Consider the following 24,751-nt stretch of genomic DNA (forward strand, 5'->3'; position numbering starts at 1 on the left):
AGGGTCCTTCCAGGCATCACTAGTAAACACACTTCAATCAAATGCATTCAAATCAGGACTCTCTTGTTCGTCCTCTGTACACAGTGTTCTTTGATGGCGACTGGTTCAAACAGCAAACAAGAGAGACGAAAGCCAGCAAGAAGACAGAGAACCACAGAGACAATCCCTGTTCCCATTTTCTCATTTTCATCCACACCCCCTCCCTCCCTCCTTTTAGCTTCTCTGCAGCTTATGAGGTGTTCTGATAAACTCTGTAATTTCAATAAAAAAAATTTAACAGGATTTCCCATGCATTCATTTACATGAAATTGTGATGACACTTTCTACTATTACAAAAAGAACAAACACAAAAATGATCTAATTATTGTTGTTGCAAACAGTAGTCCCAGTGATCATCTGTTCCTTTCATTTGGACCTGTATAATCTGAATTTGTAGGGAAAAAAAGCTTTTGTGATGGAGAGGCTGACTGCTAAGATGTGTGTCCAAAGCACCAGGTAAGAGGGATGGTGGAAAATGCCAATAGAACCAGGGAGAAGACTGTTCCTCTAACAATTAGTTTCACAGTGACAACTGGAGATAAAATCCTCGACAGGTCTGCTTTAAAATGAGAAACCTGGCGTTTAGGGAACCATTACAGATACATACAGCCTATCTTCTTCCCTAGCTCTCATCTCAGCCCCATTACCAATACATCCCTCGCATTTCCACCACTGGGCCCTCCCAATGGTGAACAGGGGGGGCTTGATGATAGATGTCAAATGTCATGTACAATGTGGACTCCCCACAATAACAAATCCCTGTGGGCACAGACGGTTAGACGAAGGGATGAGTACGAAGGAAGGGAAACGACACAGGAAGTGACAGCTGATCTGGGCGCGGCAATGAAAGATCTGGGAAAACCAGCAGTAGCTTTGGAGGATGACACGTGCTCAATGACAAAGGTGATCGGTGTGTATTACGTAAATGAGCACATGCAGACTGCGTGAGGAGAGTTAAAAGACTGAAAACCTGTTGTCTGAAAACACAACAACAGTCACACACACCACCCTGCTGCTCTATTCACTAGAGCAAAGTTGTATTAATTCAATGCACATAAATGTAATTTTGTTTATTGAACTATGCTACAGCCATGGGTGGCCAGTGGCTCGTGAGGCAAATGCTTTGAGCTAAATGCTAATGTGAGCACGCTAACATGCTCACACTGGCAATGCTAAGTAACATGCTGATGTTTAGCAGGTAATACTTACCACATTTACAATCTTAGTTTAACATGTTAGCATGTTAGCATGTTCTAGTGGTTCCTTTTCAAACTTGTGGCAATACAGAGGCCAAACACTGTGTTCCAAGGCGACTATTTTAATAACAGTCGAAGAGACAGGGTCTTGTCACCAGCGTTCTCCAAAGGGTCTGGAGCATGACCACTGTAAGGGGCAGCCCTGTATTTCTGTACGACAACAATTAAAAACCAAAGCAAACCAGGTTTGCAGCTATTTGGTCATGAACCAAAATACTGCAAAACTGAAACTTTGACTTGATGATGGCGCTAAATGAAAAGTCAGGGAATCACCATAGTTCTCGAGTGACATTGTCAAGGAACAATGAATGCTGCTGAAATTGTAAATCTGATTTTTCAATGCTATGAGCAGCACTAATTAAATTCCAATTAACTCAATTGTAGGCAGATGGCAATATCACTGGGCAAACTAAAACCAACAAAAAACTAACATGGTTAGATACCACTAATTTCCCTAGCACCATGTCTGGTAGAATGAAATAATATAACTGAGGTCAACACCTGAAAATTACCAAACTTAGAGCTCCAAGCTTTTCCCCATGGCAACACTGAAATAAACCTTCACCAGACACAAACACAATGGAGCAAAAAGCTACAGTGGCAGAAATAGACCAATATAGCAACACTCGACTCAAGAGACATCGAAGCTTCCCAAAAACCACAAACAATATCTCTCGATTCTCAATTCGTCAGTTCTCCCGTGGCCTTGTAGTAGCAGATCAATGCCCGTCTATAGCTTACAGTGCTCTTAGAAAAGGAGATTGGGATCAAATTAAGAGCCCCTCCTTGATCAGCGTCCAGAAATGGAGGTTGCTTTTGCCTCCCCAGCGCTCTGATGAGGCTGCTTGACATGCGAGGAGGCTCCTGCAGGCAGAACGCATACAGAAATAATTGAGTGTGGCGGTTAGGAGGTTGTGCCAGTGGTGGTATGTAGTAAAGAGAGACAGATCCCTTTGTGTGTAGGGAGAATTGACTGCTCGAGTTGAGGGAATGAGGCGGAAATGAAGAGTGGGAGAGAGAAGCGGTAGAGATGGAAAGGGGGAAGGAAGTAAGGAAGTAATGAAGGAATGAAGGAAGGAAGGAAGGAAGACAGGGGCTGAAATAGAGCAGACCAGCTCCAGGCAGCGACAACAGACAAGAGGAAAGTGGAAGGCAGAGTCAAAAAGTGGAAAAGAGTTTTTAATGATGAGGAGAGAAATGGTGACAAAGAGAGAAAGACCAGGAACAAGAAAGAGGGGCAGATGCCAACCACTAGAACTGATTGTTCTCCATGACTAATCTCTGAATGAAACTTCAATTATAGGACAAAGCTAATAAGCAGAGCGCTGTGAGTGACAGAGAGGCAGATCAAAAGAGAGATAAGGAGATAAACATAATAAACTGACTAATGGAGGCATAAAAAGCAAAAAGCAGAGGACAGCATCATATCTTTTGCTGATTTATAGATCTGGCATGTGCTTATATTTGTAATAAATGCATTATCATGCATTATGTCAGGTCAAACAGTATATTTTGCCCTTTAGCTGCAGTATTGTGGAAATGCCTTCTCAAGTCTCATCACTGATTAAAGGTGCTTTGTGAAGTATTTTAAAAATCGATGAACAACTACAGCATTAATTTTGGCAACTTACTGTAATTGGTAGCAGAGGACAGTTATTTAGATGAATGTCAACATCACACATTTTACTGTTTTCCAGCAGAAAACAGAGGTCTGATATTCCTCCAGCACAAACACGGACGAATATTTCAGTCTCAGTGTCAAGGTTTCTTTTCAGCTCATATCCCTCTCCGTGCTTTCCACAACAAAACTCCACCAGAGACAGAAACATGGGGCAAGAGGCAACATAAGCCCTGTTCAGACCTGCTATTATCATCCGTCTCAGGTGATCCGATCTTAAGTGGACTGCTCTAAGTTCAGGTGTTAACGCACTGAGGACGCATTTGAGATCCGATCCCTCATCTCCCAGTTTCACAATGAACCAAAAATATTTGACTATTTAAAATGGCAAAAAGCTTATTTCATTAGAGCTATGAGCAGCACATTGATTTGCTCAACCTCTCCACACCCCTCTGTCTCTCTCTCTCTCACACACACACACACACATTAACAATCGACCCACCTGTCCGATTGGCTAAAAACAACAACAGCATACGTGTTTATTTGCATATAACGCAGGGAACTAAGATCCAATCACAAGCGGTCACTTGAGACGCATGTGGAGACACATTTTAATGCCAGGTGTTTCATCAATCCCTTGGATCAGTGCAGTTATTTAAGTCACTCTGGACTTAAAAGTCCTTCCCCAACTGAACTTTATGTAAAGTCTTTATGAAAGAAAGCAACAGGTTTTTTTTGGCAAATTTGGTCCCAATTTTAAGAAAGAAGCTCTAAATAGTTTAAACTATACACTATACACTCCTTCATGTGTTGTGGTTGAGAAGACATGGTTCATATGACGTGGTTGAGCAACACGTAACACATCCACACTTCTGAACATCCACACTCGAACAGAGAGGAAGAAGCCATTAACACTAAAATACGAGTGTACCCGTGCACATTTTTAGACCGTTTTCTTTTGTTTTCATTGTACATACGAAAAACGATATGAAATAGCTGCGTATAGACGGAAATAAGTGATCATTAGAGAGAAGTTCAAACCATGCGTACAATTTCTGTGTGAAGAGGGTTTGAATGTTTAATCGTTTAAAGAAAGAAAAAATGTTCAACACAAACTGTCTCCCCTCCCCCCAATTGGGTTAATGACTTGAGAGTGAAGCACGTTCTTGAGATTTAGTATTTGGGTATAAAGAGTTAGAGGCACCCACCACTATGAGGTTCCACATGCGAGCAGCTTCAGCCACCAGCGTGGAGACGCCGCTGCAGCCGGGCATCAGGACAATCTTGATAGGCTCGGTGTACAGAAGGTCATACAGCAACTTGGTGGCTTCTCCTGGGTCACACTGGAAGGACAGAATGAGAAAGTATTTAACAGACGGACAGATGAACAGATGGCTGGGTGGATCAATAATGAGCAAGAGAAATGAATTGAGGTGATCGAGAGAGTCAGAGGGAGAAAATGGGAGAGATAAGAATGAGGGAGGCAGACAGGCGAGGAAAAGGAAGACACAAAAATGGAGTGTGGGAGATGGAGGAAACTATAAACAGACACAGTAAAACAGAAGAGAGTAGATAAAGTAAAGGGAAATGAAATAGAAGTAGCGAGGAGCGGCAAAAAGGTCAATGCAAATGCGAGGAGAAAAGACAAGTAGGAGAAATAGAAGGATAAGTCAGGGAAATGGGGAAAAAAACAAAAAAGATGGGGTCAAGTTAAAGGAAAGGAAAATGGCACCAAAGTAGCAGGGAGCAATAAACAAGAAGATGCAAATGTCACAAGCTGGAAAAAATATCATCTGCACACGAGTTCACGTCCACACAGCCAGCGTGTATCATCAAAACACCACACGCTGTCCACAGATCAAGACATAAAAACAGAAAGAGAGACATAAAGCAAATAAAAGTGAGCTGGACGAGCACAACAGCGGCCATCACAAGTCATTACAACTCTCCGATAAAGTCATTTTACAGCACGTCTAGGTGGCGAGAGAGTGGCTGGAATGATCCATCACTGCTCTGTCAGCCAGATTACCGACAGACCGTCACTGCCGCACTGCTCATCAGAGTCACAGATAAACTGGCCTGACACATCTAATGATTCAGCATGGAAGAGGAGACATGGCCTCGCAAACACAGACACACAGATGCACATCTAAAAAAAAAAAACTCACACACACACACTCCAGATGAGTGTCACAAGAAATCGTACTGAGGCCGATGACGGCAAACACCAAATATGGCTCCTAATTGGGGTGTTTGTCTCAACGGCTGAATTGTCTCTTTGAAGCAGCCCTGTGATTTTTTTTTTGAAGAGGTAATCACCACTCAAGACCAAGGAATATGTGGAGTAGCCGGGCTTCTTATTGATTGATGTGTTTTCCATTACCTCTAGATTGGGTGGAATTATAGTGGTGTCATGTCAGTGTAGAAAAAGTCAGGACTTTTACATGCACTTAGATAATTCAATCTGAACCCTATTAAAGCACGAGCTTTGATTGCTGACATTCTCACTTAAATATCTCTGTATATTTTCCTTTATTTGACCTAAACAAGAAAACCTGCTTAAGATTTCTGACCCTTTGATTTTCTGGGCCACACAAAACATGTTTATCTAAACTGTACATGTCATCAAGGCGGTCGCTGTTGAAAACCCAGGTCACAGCATCTGTAATGTCTAATGCATAGATGCTGATCAAAAGGGAAACGGGGAAATGCTACTGTGAGTTGGACAAAAGCAGGGGTTTAACTGTGAGATAGACCTGTGTCCATTTCTGTATCTAACTTTCATGGCATCCCCTTTAGGTTTTGACTGCTCAGTGGCTTTCCTACAGTAAAGTGATTAATTGGCTCTAACAAGCGCACATTCACTTTCAAACCAAGGCCATTACAACCATTATAACACATCCCGTCCATTAACAGAAGGACCCTTCTGCAAAAAAACACACCATGAAATAATAAATTCCCTGCTTATTGTCTCCTGCATATCTTCTGAAAGCCTGGAATTTGTTGAGCTGCTTTGACCACATTTGCTGTTCGTGCTTCGCTCACCATGTTTGCTAACAAAATCACAAGTCTGTTGAGCAATAATTTGGCAAAAATAGCAAATTCTATATGCTGCAGAAATGGTTTGATTAGTTTCAATTAATAGTTTGATACTTTTCACTGTAACCACCAACCCATGAGATGTAGTCCTAAGTAAAACTTACACAGACTAGTGCTATAACCCGACCAATAGAGGATATATGAGGCCAAGTTTGAGAATTTTAAAAAACATGGTGACTATATATTGTCTGAACATATCATAAACAACAATCTTGATATGGATCCCTTACATTTGTTTAAGAATAGTTATAATCAGCCGATATATTGACCCGGCACATTTATTGATCCAACTGTAGTACTATAAAAAGTTACATGAATATGAATATGTAATGTACGTTCCAATAGAAAAGTCTTTTTCAAATAAAATGCCTCGTAATAAAAATGTTCCAGCCCCAACAGAGAGTGCACAGCTGAAACCTTCAAAGTCTCTGGGCTGTCACTAGAGGCAGAGACGCAGGGCCACATGACCTGTCTGCCTCTCAATTGCATACTATCAATTACAAGCAAAATTCCTAAAATAATAATAATAATAATATTGACAAGATAAAAAATTTAAAAAAACACCAGTATATGTCTGTACCTTCAAAACTGTCCAACAACGGCATATTACCTGAAAATATTTATGTCCAACTCATCAAGTGTTTGAATTTACCAAACCATCGCAAAAGCCAGGGTGTTTGTTCTTGGGTTACACCTGCCAGCTGAGTATCTGAAACATTTGAGTGGACATTGGGTTTAACAATTTGTTGTAATGGTTGCTACTTGATCACCAAAACACGCAGCAGAGAAAGCGTGTGAAAAGCCGTCTTTAACGTCTGTGGACTCGCTGACCAACAACAAAATAAGTCCCGTGAACTTGTCGATCTTACTGCACTGCGGACCCTCCTGAGTTCACTGGGTTAACAGCATTATTACTGACTGGGAAAGCAGCTACACAATATTGATGTTAGAAGGGAATAGGCAACCTTGTGCAACGCAGGGCTGAGAGGCTGCAGGTTTTCCCCCCAATCAATCACTACGTCAGGTGATTTCACAGATCACTTCCTCCTCATTGGTGTTTCTGGGTAAAATCAGCAGCTGCGGTGTTCACCTGGTTACAAGCCTGCAGCCTGATGGGCGCCCACAGCACACGGCTGCTTATTCCTCCCAGAAAAGAATTGCAGTGTTATCTTCACGTGAGGGAGATGCAGATTGACGCACAGAGCTTTTTAAACACTGTCTTTCCCGAAGGTTATTTGTGTTCTTTGTCAAAGTGGCTGCTGGCTGGCTGCACGCTGAGAAGAAGCTTGTTAGCTCTCTTGTGTTACAGTGTTTTAACTTAACCCTGATGAGCGGTACTTCACTGCCTATACTGATTATCTTTGAATTATTTAATCAATTTATCATTGCCATCCAACATCACAGTTTTTAAAAGCATCTTGTTTTAATAATTTTCCCAAATTACTCGCTGCTCATAATGTGTCAGAAATTAGAATGAAATTAAAAAGTGCAGATTCTGACCTTGTAGAAGTTATTTATATATTCAAACCAAGACATGGAGCTGTTATCCCTTGACATGTTTAGACAAAACTATATCTCTACATATTACCTAGCCGTCAGACAAAATGTTTTAGAAAGGTATATATATTTTGAATTGGAACAAAGCTAGCAATAGTGTAGAATTCAAAGTTTAAATATAGTGTAGCGGGCGTGGCTGCAAAGCTTCAATTAAAACATAAGGGGAGTTATAGATGGATGTTTGCTTGGAAAATATAATGGCATGCATGAGTGAGAAAAACACTTTTATTGGGTGTTATGCTGGTGGCAAACCTAATCACAATTGGAAAACATCACTTCAAAAAGCCGCTGAAATAAAGCTTAAATTCTGATGTTAAAACCAGAGCAAACAAAGAAGGAAAAGTTTGGGCTTGACTTTAGTCTTTTTCAAGGAAAAATTTTAGCTGTTTCACCACCTAACAGTTACTTATTCCATCCTTATTCCACAGTGAAGTGAAGCTCATATGAAGAGGTTAACAGGCCACAGAGGTGTATAGTGAAGGGGGTCTATTCATGTGCACAGTTGCAAAACAGCATCTGACTCTATATTTGAACCTTTCAATCATTCAATGTTTTCTATGAGCATAAGAAATACAACCTTTGGTAACAAAACGGGAACAAGATGCTGTAAGAGATGTAAAAAACACACAGTCTCCCTCATGAAAAAAAAATAGAGGAGCAAACAGGGGGTATGGCAGGTATGCAATAAAGGCTGAGGAATCTCTGCTATTCTTGGAGGTCTCTCTTCTACAACCCTCTGGGGTCATCACCATTTCCACTTTCATTCCCAGCCCTCCTTGGGCCATGAGAGCACCTAGATTGACGGTTCTGATGCCATTCATGTACACATTCACATTTACTGACACACACACACACACACACACACACACAGATTAGTGCACGTGTGTGTACACAGCCATAAAAGTACACTCATACAGCTACACATACATATATGATTTAGCGCCAGCACTTCTGTCGCTGCCCTTGGTGCTGAAATTCCCCGAGCTAATATCAGTGTCGATGTTAACATGCCGATGTAGGATTTCCAATCAGTCAAACCGAGCCTCCGAGAACCTTAGACAGAAACTGAAGGTTCCCTGGGCTGAGAAGAACGGGAGGGGACACTGGCTTGTCATGATACACTCTGTAATTACGCTCCAGATTAAATAATAGAAAAAGTATGAAAAGGGGATAAGATAAGGGTCTGGGGGACAGCCTATGTGTTGAATCTCAAAGCACACGCAGCTACATCTCCTAATTTCCTCATAATTACATCTGGCACCCCACGCCAGGCTTGTGGCATGCATGAGGACCGGTGATGAATGCGGGTTACGCCACAGTGGATGGGAAATTGTGTCACGGCTGCCAATTAAAATAAAGGGCGGAAGTGAGGGAAGCACCTTGTTTCACAATTTCTCTGTATCCCCACTGTCTCACTCCTATCACTGTTAATAATTGATCAAAGTTTGCAGTCTCGGCTTTGATATATCCATGGCAACGGCCTGCACGAACAGTGTGTGTATGTGTCTGTGTCTGCACGTACTGAATGTGTGTGCAAGTGTGCGCGTCCGTCCATGCGTGTGTAGATCTCAGAAGGCTGTAAATAGTCTGATGCTGTCGCCAGAATAGCCAGAGAAACAAGTCGTCTGCTACCACAGGGTATCTGCATCCATTAAAAGGACAGGCTGGGATTAAGTGTTGAGCTTCATGAATATTGTATGATGTTGAACAAGCTGAGGACACGCTTGATACTCCCAACTCCAGTGGTCACAAACTGGTGTGTGTGTGTATTTAGGCACCTGTTTGCCAAATCCAAGTCAAACTTTAATACATGTCTTGCATTCGACACTGCTGTATGACTTTAAAGATGCAATAAAAGTTCCTCATCATGAGAAATTCAGGTCAAGAGAGGCTGATGCATAATTACACTTCTCCAGCCTTGATCTTGAAATGCAAGCAAACAAAGGGCCAGTTACACCCTTGTCTTAATCTCACAGTTAAACAAAGGCTTGTGCTCGCAAGGTGGAGATCTGCTCTCTGACCAAACAAGTCATAATAACTGGATCTAAATATCATAGCTAATTAATCTCTTTTCTTATAATTGCTTTTCTGCCTCTCAGAGGGTAAGATCCTCATTACTATTCCAGCCAGGTGAAAAACGTTTGCAATCAGAAGGTAAAAGCCTCATTCCAAACACACTGTACCCAGAGCAGGAGTAATAACCCACCACCCCTCCACCCCCTTGACTTAATTCAAGGAATTAACCAGCATCACTCAGACAATGTTTTACCAGCCTCTTTGAGCTATTCTATTCAAAAGGATCTGCATCTATTTCTCGAGCCGGAGGCGCCAGTGACTCCTGAAGCACGAGGAGTGATGTTTTCCAATCCCTATGAAATCTGTTCATGCTATTGCTTTATCTTTATGTTTATGGCTGCTACATCTGCAGCTGCCTGCTTCACTACACTTGTAATCAGAGGATGCACACACACGCACACAGACATACATTTGATCTGTTTAGCATTTGATTGCAAAGAACAAGGTGCATGTATAACAGAATATGAATAAGCATGCATTGTACTATCAGCTCTGCATACATTCAGCGTACGAATTTGCACACATATTTTCACAGAGCTGAAACCTTATTTGTTTCTGTGGTTTGCTTCAAGAGTAACTGTGTTGCCATGCCAACTCTCCCTCTCTCTCTCTCTCTCTCTCTCTCTCTCACACACACACTCACACACACTTACACACACATATACACGCACTATCTCTCCCTGCTATTCTGTTTAACAGGATTCCAATGCAGAGCCTTGTACACCAATCAGAATAAAGCTCGTAGCAAATTTCTAACCAGTCCCAGTACAGTTAACTGTTTGGTGCCCCAGCCTCTCTCCAGGCATCTGTCCTGCAGCATGATTGATAACAACCCTCAAGAGAGGAGGCAGGGGGGATATCCAGTAATTGTTTTCGTGTCTCCACTCATCCCTCTGTTGAGAAAAATGGTTCCTTTTGGGGAGAAACTTTCAGAATAACAATTAGGACGTGCAGCAACAAGGCACAAATAGAACTATTTTTTTTTGACAAAGATAAATAATGTGCTTTTTGATTGAAGTCTATGTGAGTGCAGTGGGTGGTAAACTGGGGCAGTGAGGGGAAATGAAACCAGTTGGGGGGGGGTATTGGATTTACAGTAGTTGATAATACTGGCATTTTAAAATACCACGATTAATGATTGATGAGCAACAATTAGGAGGTGTGTTTGTTCACTTTTTTACAAACTAGCACTGTGCATGGTGTGGCAGCCCCCTTTGTTAAGCAGAGTGAGGACGTCAGGGTTAGTTACCAATGGAGTGTCCTTTTATGAAAGCTCTTCTTTGAGATCTGTAGCATGGAAAAAAGACGTTTCTATAAAAAAAAAAAAAGGCAGCAGGTACTGTTATTCAGGCAGACTAAAATTTCTTACGCCTGCCACGACTCTTGAGAAAACTGTAGTAATAAAAATAAAATACACTCCATAAAGTCAGGAAATGTTGTTGATTTCAAGAGGAAACACCCTGATTAAACACAAGTGTGATGACAAATGACATCAGCACACAGCACACAAAATGACAGTTACTCCTCATGATGGGTTGAGAGGCAGGTCGTTAGATCCCTCACACACTGACACCACACATCACTTAAGTGCGCACCTCCCCTCGCTCCCCTCCACATGCACTCACCATGCTGTCGTAGTGGATGAGCTCCAGCTCGTAGTCGGGCAGGATGTCGCTCCTGTTGTTCACCAGGTCCAGGGCCATCTGAGCGGAGGGCATACACGCCTGACCGCCGGGCCAGCCTCCGCTCATGGGGAACAGCGCTCCGATGTACAGCTTCTTCTTGCCTGCGGACGGCCGAGGCCAGAGGAGGAGAAGGACGATGAGAGATGCCCGGAGGAACATCGCGTGGCCGCGGGTTGCGCGAATTACCCGCGGAGGGCTTCTGCTCCCTATCAGCATGGTTCAAGGTGAGCTGAACCGGAGTGAGTTGGCCCCGGTGCTGCAGCAGGCAAAGGTTATTTTATGTGCTACTAAAATTCAAGTGAACTCAACACGTGTCCGGCTCTTTTGGAGTTTGGAGTATTATTCCGAGCTTTGCAGATATTGTGCAGGCCAACTATTTACTTTTAATTGCAAGTGTTTAGCGAATCCAGTGAATAATTTAGCCAGCGTATAATTTAGCATAATGCGTGGTTAATTATACATGGCGTGCTGGATATACAAAGTCAAACACAGTTCAGTCAGTCTTTGCAGAGCTCATGTGAGGACGCGCTGCCGCTCGCTCCGAGATGCTCATCAGTCAAGTTTCAAACGAACCTCAGTCCCGCAGTCCGACACGTTTCTATGCAATTCCACTAAACTAACGCATTGCTTTCTGCTCGCAATCAATCATCAATATTGGATATTGGACAGCGCGTCCCTCACTTACGACTTTTACGCAAAAACGACGCGCGAAATGGAGACTGGAGTCCGCGCAGGAAACGTCAACGGAGGGGGGGGGGGAATTAGTGTGGATTGGGCGCTGCAGCTAAAAAAAAACACGAAAGAGTGGAGCGTGAACTGAGAGCTGAAGCAGCAGAAATAGCGGGCTACTTCTCCCTCCTTTAACGCAGCCGTATTCCAACAGATGAAACGATTTGCCGCGGAAAAAACAGGCGCGCCAGAGCTCTGCGACTGATCCACTGCAGCACCGGCTGGCTGAGTGTGTGTGAGAGAAAGAGAGAGAGAGAGAGAGAGAGGAGAGAGAGAAAGAGAGGGAGAGAGAGGAGAGGAGAGAGAGTGAGTCAGGACAAGTCTGAAATGTATACTGGGAGAGAGACAGAGACACAGAGGAAGAGACGGAGAGAGAGAGGAGCCCTGGGCAAAATCTCCTCAAAGATTTTGTAATGAGTTACAAGCTCAGCTTAACTTAAACAGTACATCCATCCCACAACCTCATTTAGTCACATCTTCTTTGCATTTCACTGCTTCCTCCATCACTTGCTGCAGCTTGTGGCTTACACTGTTAGCTACTACATCCATAATCAATTTTTGATCAGTGCATGTGGCCTCAATCACCTTGCAGGTGTTGGTGCAGGGCTCAGCAATATGCTGAAAATGAATACCACCACATCATGACTTGGCAGCTGTATGCAATACAATATTTGATTAGTTTTCTATTAAGATTTGCCCAGAATTCATTTAGAGTTTTACAATTTTTTTAAAGCGATAACAGGACGTGATCACATATTGTCACAATTTAATTCCACTAAAAGTTGCTAAACAATAATGTTCCACTATGGCTCGGCACACGTCTAACGATTAAAACTCAATTCTTTTTAAAGAATAAATGTTTCTAGGTTATAAGTAATGCTTCAATTTGAATGACATTTTAATGCGTAGTTCAATGTAGGACTGCAAATTACATTTTTATATAGTAATTATCAGCCCATTACTTTTTCTATTAATATATTAATTGTTTAGCCTTTTAAATGTAAGAAAATAATAAATTAAATCACCACAATTTCCAAAAGCCGAGGGGGTGTCTTCAAATTGCTTGTTTAGTTGGACCAACAGAGACCAACAAAGATATTCAGTTTACACATAAAACAAAGATAATCAGCAAATCTTCACAACTGGGGAGCTCAGGTAGGTAATGTTTTCACCTGATAATTAATATGAACAATTAGTCACTTATCAGAATAGTTGCCAGTTTATTAGATCAGATTAAATTATTTGCATTGCAGTCACTGCATAACGTAAGTGTATAGGGGGTGGTAGAGTAAGAAGCAATGCAACTGTGCACAAAATGAACCTTAAACCAATGTACAAAATGACAGTATGAGTGAATGCAACAATCATTTGTCATTAATATAATGTTAAATATCAAGCTTGTCAAGCTAGTATGTAATATGAATGGTATCTCAAGGGTAACATGAACATCTTTTTGTGCTAAAGAGAAAATCAGGGGATCACCAAAGTAAGCAGGATTCATCCTCTGGGAACCATGAATCTCTGTACAAAGTCTTATGGCAATCCATCCAATAGTTGTTGAGATACTTAAGTCTGGACCAAAGTGGTGGACCAAGTGACTGACAACAACAACATCACCGTCCCTAGAGCCGGCGCTATTACTGAAAACACTGATTCCGCTCTTAGGACCTGCACGATCGACTACAGTCATTTAAATGCTACTGAAACAATTTTATGTAACATAAGGAATGTTCAAATTTAGCCTGAGTTTGACCTAAATGCCTCAATGCTGTTTGACCTGCAAATGCTACCACACACACGAGCAATGTGTAACTCTGCTCTGTAACCACCTCTGCTAATTCATAGACCATTTCATGTCTACCTCCCCTACACAGCCAAGTCTACAAAGTGCCACTGAAGCTGCTTTGAGAAATCAGCAAGAATGTGTGGCAGGTGGTATCAATCACAGCTGATTTTATTTGCCATTATCTCTGTCTGAGGAGAGCACAGACAGTGATGGAGTTAGTGTGGACAAGAGAGACGCCGGACTCTCTGCACACCTGCTGTTTGAACCCTCCATTCACAGCACAGTCCCTATCTGTATCTATGACACACAAAGAGACACCATCACGCACACACCTTTTCACACACATAAACATGCGCATACATAAACACCTACACCCATATAATCAGGAACAGTGGCCTTTTAATCCTTTGTAGTTAAAACTGAATGATCATACAGCTGGTTTTCGTTTGTCATTTGTGTGTGTGTGTGTGTGTGTGTGTGTGTGTGTGTGTGTGTGGGCGGGGGTTCATCTGCCATCGTCATTCGATATCACTCAGTCCTTTGAGGAATGTTACAACTAAAGGTTGACAACTCGTTATCCAAGGAAAAAGTGGAAACTCACTGAGGTGGCGACAATACCTTTAGCCGTTTTCATCGACTACACTTTTATTTCATGCTCATGTTTTTGCAGTTCCTGTGTAAGCGCTTTAATTGCAATGTAATGTTAGTGTTAAAAGTTCCCTTTTGAAAATTACTTATTGTAGCAATTGAGAAGGAGACCATTATTTCTCCAGTCTAAATTAAAAACCCTCTGTAGTTAGGCGATGGAATATGACTATTATATAACCCTGGTTCATTACCCAAAACTCATTATCTGGATATCTCCATGTAGCAGAGAGCTATTCAGATCTAGCTGCTAACAAGCCCTTGCAGGCTGAGGTGAGTGTAGTGATCATCTGCTGGTATTTGCCTTCTACTTCCTCCTCCTCTTCCTCGTCGCCACCCCGTGACCCATCCAAAGCAGTATCAATTATTCAGCCGTGAACTTTACAGTATATGCTGTTGTGCTCCATAAGCCTGCAACCAACACAGGCAAGACACACCAGCATCGGGCAGTGCAGTGTTAACAACCCCCATGGTAGCCAATGCCACATTCAGAGAAGACATTAGCTGTTGCACAGCCTGGAAAGGATGCAACGGAGACATGAGTGTCGTAACGTGTTGCTGAGCCTCTTTAATGAGGACTGCGTTCTGTATATTTGTGTGTGTCTGCAGTTTGCACACCGGGCATCCTTCACGATAATGGCCTGTTTTCCTTCCGGCAGATGCAATAGTTGGGAAAATACTGTTTTGAATGTTCCTTTTTAACACAATTGCCAGATTACACTGTCCTCCACCTGCAGTGTGCATTTTAGCAAGGGAGCAATCCAAATCATTGTAAAAAAGCTCTGACAAAATATATTGTGAAAATCAATCAAGCTGTTTCAAATCCCAAGATGCTGATGTTTTGTAGACGTAAGGTTTTTCCAAAACGCGTCATATGCCGTTTCTTTGTGTAGTAATCAGACTCTGGTATTTAAAAATCCATCCTCTAGGATGCTTAAGTTTGCTTGTTGTACCAGATGGGCAAGGTGAAAACTCCAGCCACATTTATACATTTTCAGGGTCAGTGTTTTCTAGTGGAATGACGATTTACTAGTAGGAGCAAAAATGTTGGCCAGTATGCTAGAAAATAAGGGCTGTAAAAGCACTAACTTAGATACAGTATTATCATTACATAATTTGTCCTGCAGCAGCACACTACTCACTACCACGTTTCCAATACTCTGCAGCATCTCAGTTATTAGAATAATACATCCTGCCTGGGTATCAGGGTGGAGGGAAGTCTGTTAAGAATAATAAGTTCATTGTTCAAATACCCTGCCACAAGAGCATAACTTTGGAGCAAAGTTGTGTATTTTTATGAATGCAACTTTGAAAAAAGGAATGTCTTCTGCTAAATCACTATCATCTATCAGTATCCATCAGCTTTAAAAATCCATTACTGCCACATGCAAGGCTCAAATTCACATTTCCAGCAGGTGAGGAGAGTGAATACAGCACAGGACACATAAGGTAAATCATTTTTCTTTTTAAATCTCAGCTCAACCTTTTGGGGCAAGACTCTGACAGAACCTACTTACTGTATGAAGTAATACTTATGAACAGTGTGTCTGGTTGCATGTTTTGACATCCGGTGATACTGTACAGATGCACACACATGCCAAGCTAAAATCCCAGTGATACAACCAGTCTCCTTGAAGGATAAAGGTGGCAACACACAGTATATTTTTTCTTATTTTCAACAAATCCCTTGAGTCCACAAGTCCAAAACCAACAATGGACTGATCCCACATCAAAGTAAACAGCTTATTCCTCTATGCCACAGAGGAACCATTGTTGTCAAAAAACTATTAAAAACACATCAGTGAGCCTTCATGCGCCTTGATTACAAGGAACATGGGCATTGTGGTTTATTTTGAGTCAATCCCACATCCACTGTCCTGCTGCCGTAAACACTCCCTTGTGCACCAAATGCGTATTAATTCATCACTGAAAATAGTCCCTGTCAAATACAGTTTTTATTCTTGTTTGAAAAACTTTTTCAAATAACCTCCCATTTTTATTAAATTAGTTCGTTAAAAAAAAATCTACATTTATTAGGCATACAGCTGAAACAAATGATAAAGTAATCACTGATTAATTAGCTGATTATTTATTCAAATAATCAAAAAAACTGTCAAGCAATGCCCATCGCAACTTTGCAGAGCTGAACATGATGTCTTCAAATGTCTTTGTTTTGTTCATCTAAAAGTCCAAAAATCCCCAAATATTTGTTTTGCAATTATATATGACAAAGAAAACCAGGAAATCCTCTAATTAAAGAGCCTGGAATCAGAGAATATTTGGCATTTTTCACTATATTTGCTTATAAAAATGACTGGAACAATTAATCAATTATGAATATAGTTTCTGATTATATTTCCAAGAATCATTGATAGATTAATCCTTTCAGCTTTAGTGTGGCAATCATCAGGGGGCACACACACACACACACACCCACACACATCCACAAAAGGTGATGGGTAACAATTATCTGCACAAAAGGACAAAAACATGCTTTAATGCTTGTTAGTAAACCTGACGTCTAGAATGGCTGCAGAGTTTGGATAGAAGCTGTTTGTCCTGGCTGATTGCTAATTTGCTTGAACTCACTGTGTACCTATGGTGTTATTTTACTGTATGTGGATGCAATCCTGCTGCATATATACACATACACACACACACACACACACACACACACACACACACACACACACACACACACACACACACACACACACACACACACAGGGTAGAGCAGCAGACACAGACAGGAGCATGGTATTAACCTTTCTCCCGCTGAGGAGGCAGTAAGTGGGTGGTGATGGCACATGGAGTGGAGAGCGAGAGGGAGCGGAGCCAGAAGGAGGTCAGTATTGAGACAGTAGATGGAAATTTCTATTTGTGGAAACAGTGTTCTCTGCTGCTTTGTTAATTATGTGTTTGTCAAGTCTGTCCGTGACATTTGGAAAGTTTTTTATCAGCAACTCATGGGATTACTTACATAAAACTACATATATCTAGCTCTGCGTTGCATGCCGTGTGTGCACAGGCAAGTGTTAATATGTGTGTGGACAGTATTTGCATCTGTGACCAGGAGTGTTGTGCTTATGAAAGGCTAGCATAGGTTTATTCCTAATTCATTAGGAGTTACGGTGCACTGTTGTGAGCCTTCCAAGGATTGTAGCTAGTGTATGATTCAATATCTGGCCAATTCCTAATGTGGTGACATAACTGTGCAAGAGGGTGAGCCATCCTGCAACAGCAACAAATGTATTCATCATCATTGCCAGGGATCAGATAAAATGGCTGTACTAGTAGATGTTTTGACCCTTTATTTTCCCAGGGAAGGTTGACTAAGCACATTAGTTCATTTTCAGAAATGACCTGCTGCAAACTCATATACTCTTACTCTCACAGCAACAGAAATGCACGGCTCTCATAGCACTGCATGTAGGACTGGGGAAAGTGAACAGAATATTTCACACTTGATTATATTTATACCTGCATGGTGACAAACCCACAGCTAGTCTCATGCTCTCCTTTTTCAAAATCCCTCTTAGTGTTCGAGGGCAGGAGCATAGCAAAAACGATTAGCGGCAAACTAATAGGAATACACAATTTTCATTAAAACTTTGGAATTAAAATTAACTAAAGACATGAGGGGGTTAGTTTGGATGAGCTGAATAGAAAATGCTACCTCAGTAATGATGCTAACGAGCAAATTAAATTGTCTTAATCTCTTCTCTCAATGCTTTGATTCATAAAAAGAAGGTTTTACTTGATACTCAGGGCTAGAAAGATAATGTTCCTCATGTAATGTCTGGTGAGGAACTGGGGGAAATCCTGTCAGCCTATGTATGTTTTTGAATATTGATGTGCTTGACACAAAAACTAATTTCTTAAACTGACTTTACAGCTTGAAATCGAATTTAGTTTCTCACAGCAGAGAAACCAATAAGTGGACAGGTTGTTTATAGAGGAAGTTTCCTTTTCACCCAAGAGGTCAGATTTTCCCAGCTGCTGTGGGGATTTTTCAGATACAGTGCAACCACTTGTCAGTGCTTTAGGCTATGGCTGCCCCAAATGGAGACACGCCCCAGTTTGGCCACTTTCTCAAAGATCACTGCTGCCCTCCGGTGGTGATAATACATAATGCAACACAGCATTGCACAGCCTTATGTGCAGCAGGATTTAACTGAAAGATATTAGTGTGCACAGTTACATCCAGGTACACTACAACTGGCTTCAGGAACAGACAGTTTTATTGGGATCAGAGAAGGTTAAAAGACGGTTTGTTATGTGACTGAAGATGAAGTCCATCTCATGTATTAAACATTTATCTAAGGGCTGCACTTATGAGTCAAATGTCCCTCATGTCTGATAATTATTACCTTCAAAAAGAAAAAACATTAAAAAGGAAGGGAACTTGTGGCAGATGTAATTTGTTGAGCCTGGGTAAGACACCATGTGGTCTGGGCTCTTGTATGTCCATGACACAATAAATAACAAAATTAACTAATTATTGGTGCACAGTAGGATTTGGATACTGTATCTTATGCAGCAAGAACATGACAATAACAGTGAAAAAAAACCCTACCTGTGTAGTTTCTGTCATCTTTGGCAGGGAAACAGAAAAAGAGGGGAAAAGAACAGATGATTAAAAATACAATTCAGAAGGAAAAGGGTATGGATTATTCTACTTCAGCATTATAATACAGCTTTAATGACAAATCAAGTCCCATTTTTAATTATTCACCTTTATGATGTACTGTAGGCTAAGATTTGGTGCAGTAAAGCTGAAATTTCAAATGATTCTCCTCCACTAGATGGCAGTGACACATCATTGTAGTTTTCCTGGTTTATGCCAAGCAGTAAGGCCTGGCAGGAGGAGGCTGTGTTATATTATGTAATCTTATGATATTTTTAAAGGAATACCATAAGAATAGACACTAACACTTTAAATCTGATAGTTATATGGTGTAGATACCATACAAAATCTTATAGTAATACCTTGAGAGATTTAAACAGTACCCACATTTAAGTAAAAAAAGCATTTATAAAACATCTATTTTTTAGGGATTATAAAATAAATAGCCTACTTTCAATTACCCAGTCCAACTTGTGCTGATAATTCCATCTTTCATCCCTTTTAATACCACTATTCCCATAGCAACTTTACTAGTTGCCATGCCAACTTCTCTGATAACCAGTTGGCAATGTCATTTATTTTAGTTCTTTGTTTCATCTGTGTTTTTTTTCCTAAATCCTCATTTGTTTGCACTAATTTGGACAAAACTTCTCAGACACCAGACGTGCCAACTGTTGTAGCTGAAATCTCTTGGGTGTCAGTGACATCCCAAATATCCACTCACACTCCCATATTACATTCAGTGACTACTTATCCTGTGTATATATTAATGTAGGGGACATCAGATTTTCATTTGTATCCATCACTCATTTTACCTGCCTGTGCCAACAATACAGAGTGGCCTCTGTGGAATACACTCTTGATTGGCTGTATCATTTATTGCCTAGCAACCGTGCTCGGCCATTGGGAGAACAGGTGTTTGTAATTATGTGTCATCTTTAAAGCCTTATGTTCCCATTTATGTAAGGCAGACTGTGAAACCTATAAGTGAGCCATGTCTATGTGATGAAATGGCACTGAATATGTTATATGTCATTTGATTACAATGTACATTTCTGCCAAGAAAGAATCAGCTAAGCATTTAAACAAATTCACTGCGACTACAACAAACAGTTATTTTCATTATCCATTTATCTACTGATTCTTTTCTTAACATTGCTTTTGACTATAAAATCTCACAAAATAGTAAAAAAAAAAACGTCCATCATAATTTAAAAGGGGCCAAGTGGGTGTCATTAAATTAGTTGTTATATCCAATTATCCAAAGATATTTATTTTAGTGTCATATATGACAAAAAAAAGCATCTAATCAACATGTTGGAAGCTGGAACCAGAGTTGTGATTGGCAATTTGTAACTGAAACAATTTATCACTTATCAAAGTAGTTGCAGATTAATTGTAAATCAATTAATCTATTAATGAACTAATTGTTTCAGCTCTAAAAATGACAGAAGCGTAAATCTTAAAAGTTAACACTTCACTTTAAGTTCCCCTCTTTAGTATTTATTAGCAGTATATAAACATTTAATAAAAGATTTTTTTAACACACCACAAAGTAGTTATAAGCAGTAAATGGAATCCCACCATACAGCATCATGTTCCGAATTTGACTGTAATGCATCTTAATGTAAAATCTCATTTAGTCACATCATGGCTGAGAGACTCACAGAGGCAGGTGGGTTTAGGTGCATCCCACTTGCCCAGCTTAGTGCAATGGCTGATGTTTCTGCCCTCCAGGATGAAGCCAGCATGGCAGCTGTAATGGAGCACTGTCCCTTCCACTGGCGGTCCGGGCGGCTTCACTGTCACCCGGCCGTTCTCCAGAGACGTCCACACTCTTGGGCACAGCAGCACTGGAAAGGAAGAGGAGCACAAGAGACAGACGGAGACAGAGAAAGTTATAGAAATAGAAATATATAACTAGAATGGCAGTTAGTAGACTGTATAGCTCTGCCAAGGCCAAAAAATCCTACACGTCTGTGAGATCCAGGTTAATATGTGGATCTGCACTCGGTCTGCAGCAAAAAAGAATCGGTTCTTTCCTGGCCCATGCCCCCTCCCTCCACCAGGTTTGGTGCAAATCAGTTGAGTACAGACAAACATACAAACTTACATGGTGGAAGGTAATAACTTGTGGAATGGAGCTGTAGCAAACTAACTTAAAAGAGGGATATTGGTGTTTTGGCAACTAGTTACTAACTTTATCTGTCGGCCATTTGGTGCTGGACAGGTGGTGTGCAGTAGGGTTTTTTTTTTTTGCTTAAATTTTTCTGCCTGCTGCAGCTGAAAACTAAGTTGATGAGAGCAGTGAGTGAATCAGCACAGTAAAGTTACAGGCTGTAAAACCAAAATAATGACCTGAAAGACACTTCAAACATACATAGAGCTGAGGAGAGCTGCAAAATCAGGTGATAATTTTATGAGATAGTCCCTACGAGTGATGCCTTTTAATTTATACATTGTCATTTGAGCAATAGTTAAACGCATTTATATACATTTGTGCAGCTTTAATCAGAATGAAAAATCTCAATGGCCGACTGAAAGGTGGTAAATTTTCAACATGCTAAATTTTAAAACCTAAGCGTAACTTATGTGGTTCAGACCTTGTGAAAACCATACACAAGGCAGAACCACTGAAAGTGGCACAATGCGATGCATCGCACTAAAAAGCTCGCCTCTATTCATTTTCTATGCAACACAAGTGAATCGCTATGTAAGGCATTGTGGGATTCCAGGCAACACACGACTTGAGTAGCGATGCCAAAAAAAGTGAGGGGCTAAAAGTGAAGGCAAATGAGAGGTGAAATTTGTCTAACAGCTGCACAGTATTTTGCAGAAAAACAACATAAAAATGCAATGTTGGAACAAGAAGTTCAGTGTTTATCCTCTGGAAGAGATCATTTTACTGTCTGGAGTCCCTCTTAACTACATCCTCCGCCTCCAGGATTACAGATAGACACAAAATGAACAGCTACTTGGTATAGTAACAGGATGGGAGAAAGTGCAGGTTCCTTATTTACACAAAGTTCAAAGTTAAGGTGACCAGGTTTCTAAAATGAAAAGCAGAGGCCATTTCAAGATCAGCATTCAATATATCATTAAAATATTCAATGTTTATATCTATAAAATAAAAAGGGGGACAGTTCTGGTTTCATGTATTTTGACCATGGTAACTGATGTACCGTAATAAAATATGATGAAGGCCAACTGATCAAATTGGGTCACTCTTTGGACCCTTAACAGTTATAGATTGACTTAACTAAAGAGATTTAACTTTTTCTTCTCCTCCAGTCTTTCTCATCGTCTTTTCTTCACTTGTGTTACTTATCTTCCCACCTTTCCTTCTCTTTACCTTTCTACTTAATTCTTCACTATTTTACTACACTTTCACTCCTTAATTTTTCCGTCTCACCCTCTTCTCTTTCCTGTCCAGTCTTTAATAATAAATAGTACACAATTAGATAAAATACCTCGGTTAACAGATTCCCATTGCTTGCCTCATTTTTGCGTTTTAATGTTTAGAATAATAAATTGGTAGGTTCTGTAATCACTTGTTTACCTTTCCTCCTATATCTCCTTCCCTGTTCTCCCTAACCAGTCTTCCTCCTCTCCTTCCTCTCCACTCTCTGCAGGGATTAAAGAAAAAGAACATTTCTGACTTTTTTTTTCCTTTTTGAGGCCAGCTATATTCTACATTTACAATTTCTAAAACAATTTACAAACATGGCCCCTATTAGCCATCAAAATGATGCACTATATTTGTAAATATGGTAGCCTACATTCAAGTAGATTGTATACCTACAAATCAGCTACCTATCACCAGGTAGTACGATGCCTAAGTCCCTGATTCCAACTCTGGGTTTCCTCCTGGCTTAAACAGACGTTTGTGCTGATGCTGTGGATTCACTTGGCACTTGGTAGTTTCTGGTCAAGTTTTGCACATAGACTGTAACTAAAGATGCACGTAGCCTCCGTGACGTCACCCGAAGGTTTGTGACGAGCGGTTTTGAGTTTACCGCCTGGTTTTACACCGCAGTTTTCTCTAAATCCAGGCGAGCAACTGGTGTAGTAGTAGAAGAAGGAAAGTGATATGAAGCTGCCGTAGCAAGCAGCCAGCCCCCTCTGATGTCCAAAACAAACATAAGAGACAGGCCACCAAAAATGGGTACGTCTTGTTCCATTTACATAACGTTTGCTAATGAGCATTCGACTTGCTAGCTTGCGAGCGCTGATTTTGCTCGATGGTGTATCCTGAGTTTGGGGGACATGTGCATCAAATGACTGCCCCTTTGCCCTGCATGTCAGAGAATGAAAGCTGTAATACTCATATCGCTGCTGGACTCAAAGGCAATCATTTGTTTGCAGCTAACTGAAATATAATGATATTAGCTTAGCCTCTAGCTAGCCAACAAGCTAGGCTAGCACAGTTTCCCTGGAAACACGACAAGTCATGTCTAGTTGAGAAATGACTAGGCAAGTCTACAGCCATGCTAGCAAGAAACTGCAGTCTGCGGTACTGCAGGAACATACTATTGGACTCTGTTTCAGTTAAATGTTAACACAGCTCGCGAAAATACGTTCAATGACAATGCTTGGATGTTTAGCAGATCATATTTTACCGTGTACACCATCTTCGTGTAGTGTTGGCGCGCTAACAGCTGCCAATGGACGCTGGACACGAGCTGAGGCTCATGGGAATGTATTTACTTCATTACGGTTCTCAAGTTAGATGAAAGATTAGCATTGTTAGCAAAACATTAACAAAATAAAGCTTCAGTGACAAGGGCAATAGTTTAAATGTTTAAATTTAGTTTTTCTACAGTCCACAAATAAATGGATGATGTTGCCTAAAATATTTCTCCAACATCTCAACCAGCACTCGACTAGAAAAGAATATAAATGAGCTGCAAATTAAAAATGTTTTACCTTAGCCAATGACTGATGCTGAAGTTTAAATTAATTTATCCTGTGAGATTATTGATGGCTTTTGAGCAGCTTTACCTCAGAAATGTTTTCAGGTATTGGATATACCTAGTGGAAATATCTGAAAATTTCCCTGCACATAACCCAAATACAGTACAGACACAGTGTAATACAAATTTAAAGAAAGAAAGTCTGAAAATGTAACCTTAATTGACCAAGAAACCATTTTGTGTTAATCACCTGTAAGAAATAAATTAGGCATAAGCTTTGCCTTCTTGGTTTGATTTCCTGACAAAATGCCCAAGTTCTTCAATATAATTCTGTTTAGCTGCCGAGTTTGTTGAATCTTCCTTCCAGCATGTGAGCACATAATAAAACTCCAATCTGCACATTGCAGCTTGCACTCTTACATAAGCCAGAGAAAACAAAAATCCTGCTTTAGAGAATGCACTCTTGGGAAAAATAAATTCCACTAATGTTAAATGGGAACTGAAAGAACAAAAACAGAGATATACCAGGGATTTGATTGGATCGGTGGCCTTATTCTCAGTATTTGCAGAGGCACTGTAGACGTGATCTGAGTAGAAATTACATTCAGGCTTCACTGTTGAATAAGAGAATTTGGGTTTGCAAGCAAAGTTTGCAGAAGAAATACACAGTTAAACCACGTAGAAGCAACAAAACAACATAAATACTATTTAATAGAACAAC

General features: G+C 40.7%; 1 protein-coding gene across 3 annotated transcripts in view; it reads right to left on the reverse strand.

The window, feature by feature from the left end:
• LOC111222634 (gamma-aminobutyric acid type B receptor subunit 1-like) overlaps positions 1 to 24,751 on the reverse strand; it is a 68,958-nt gene that overhangs the window by 36,260 nt on the left and 7,947 nt on the right. For 2 of the 3 annotated variants that reach the window (XM_022746428.1, XM_022746430.1), the window contains exons 5-8: positions 20,785 to 20,970; positions 19,067 to 19,084; positions 11,271 to 11,431; positions 4,122 to 4,256 (exon numbers count right to left, since the gene is read on the reverse strand). In XM_022746428.1, coding sequence (XP_022602149.1) covers positions 4,122 to 4,256; positions 11,271 to 11,431; positions 19,067 to 19,084; positions 20,785 to 20,970 — 500 coding nt within the window. Of the gene's footprint in view, positions 1 to 4,121; positions 4,257 to 11,270; positions 11,432 to 19,066; positions 19,085 to 19,225; positions 19,293 to 20,784; positions 20,971 to 24,751 lie in introns of those variants that run through there. The other variant, XM_022746429.1, reaches the window with a different exon arrangement.

This window comes from Seriola dumerili, unplaced genomic scaffold, assembly GCF_002260705.1.
Source record: "Seriola dumerili isolate Sdu_G_001 unplaced genomic scaffold, Sdu_1.0 BDQW01000104.1, whole genome shotgun sequence".
Classification (NCBI taxonomy): Eukaryota; Metazoa; Chordata; class Actinopteri; order Carangiformes; family Carangidae; genus Seriola; species Seriola dumerili.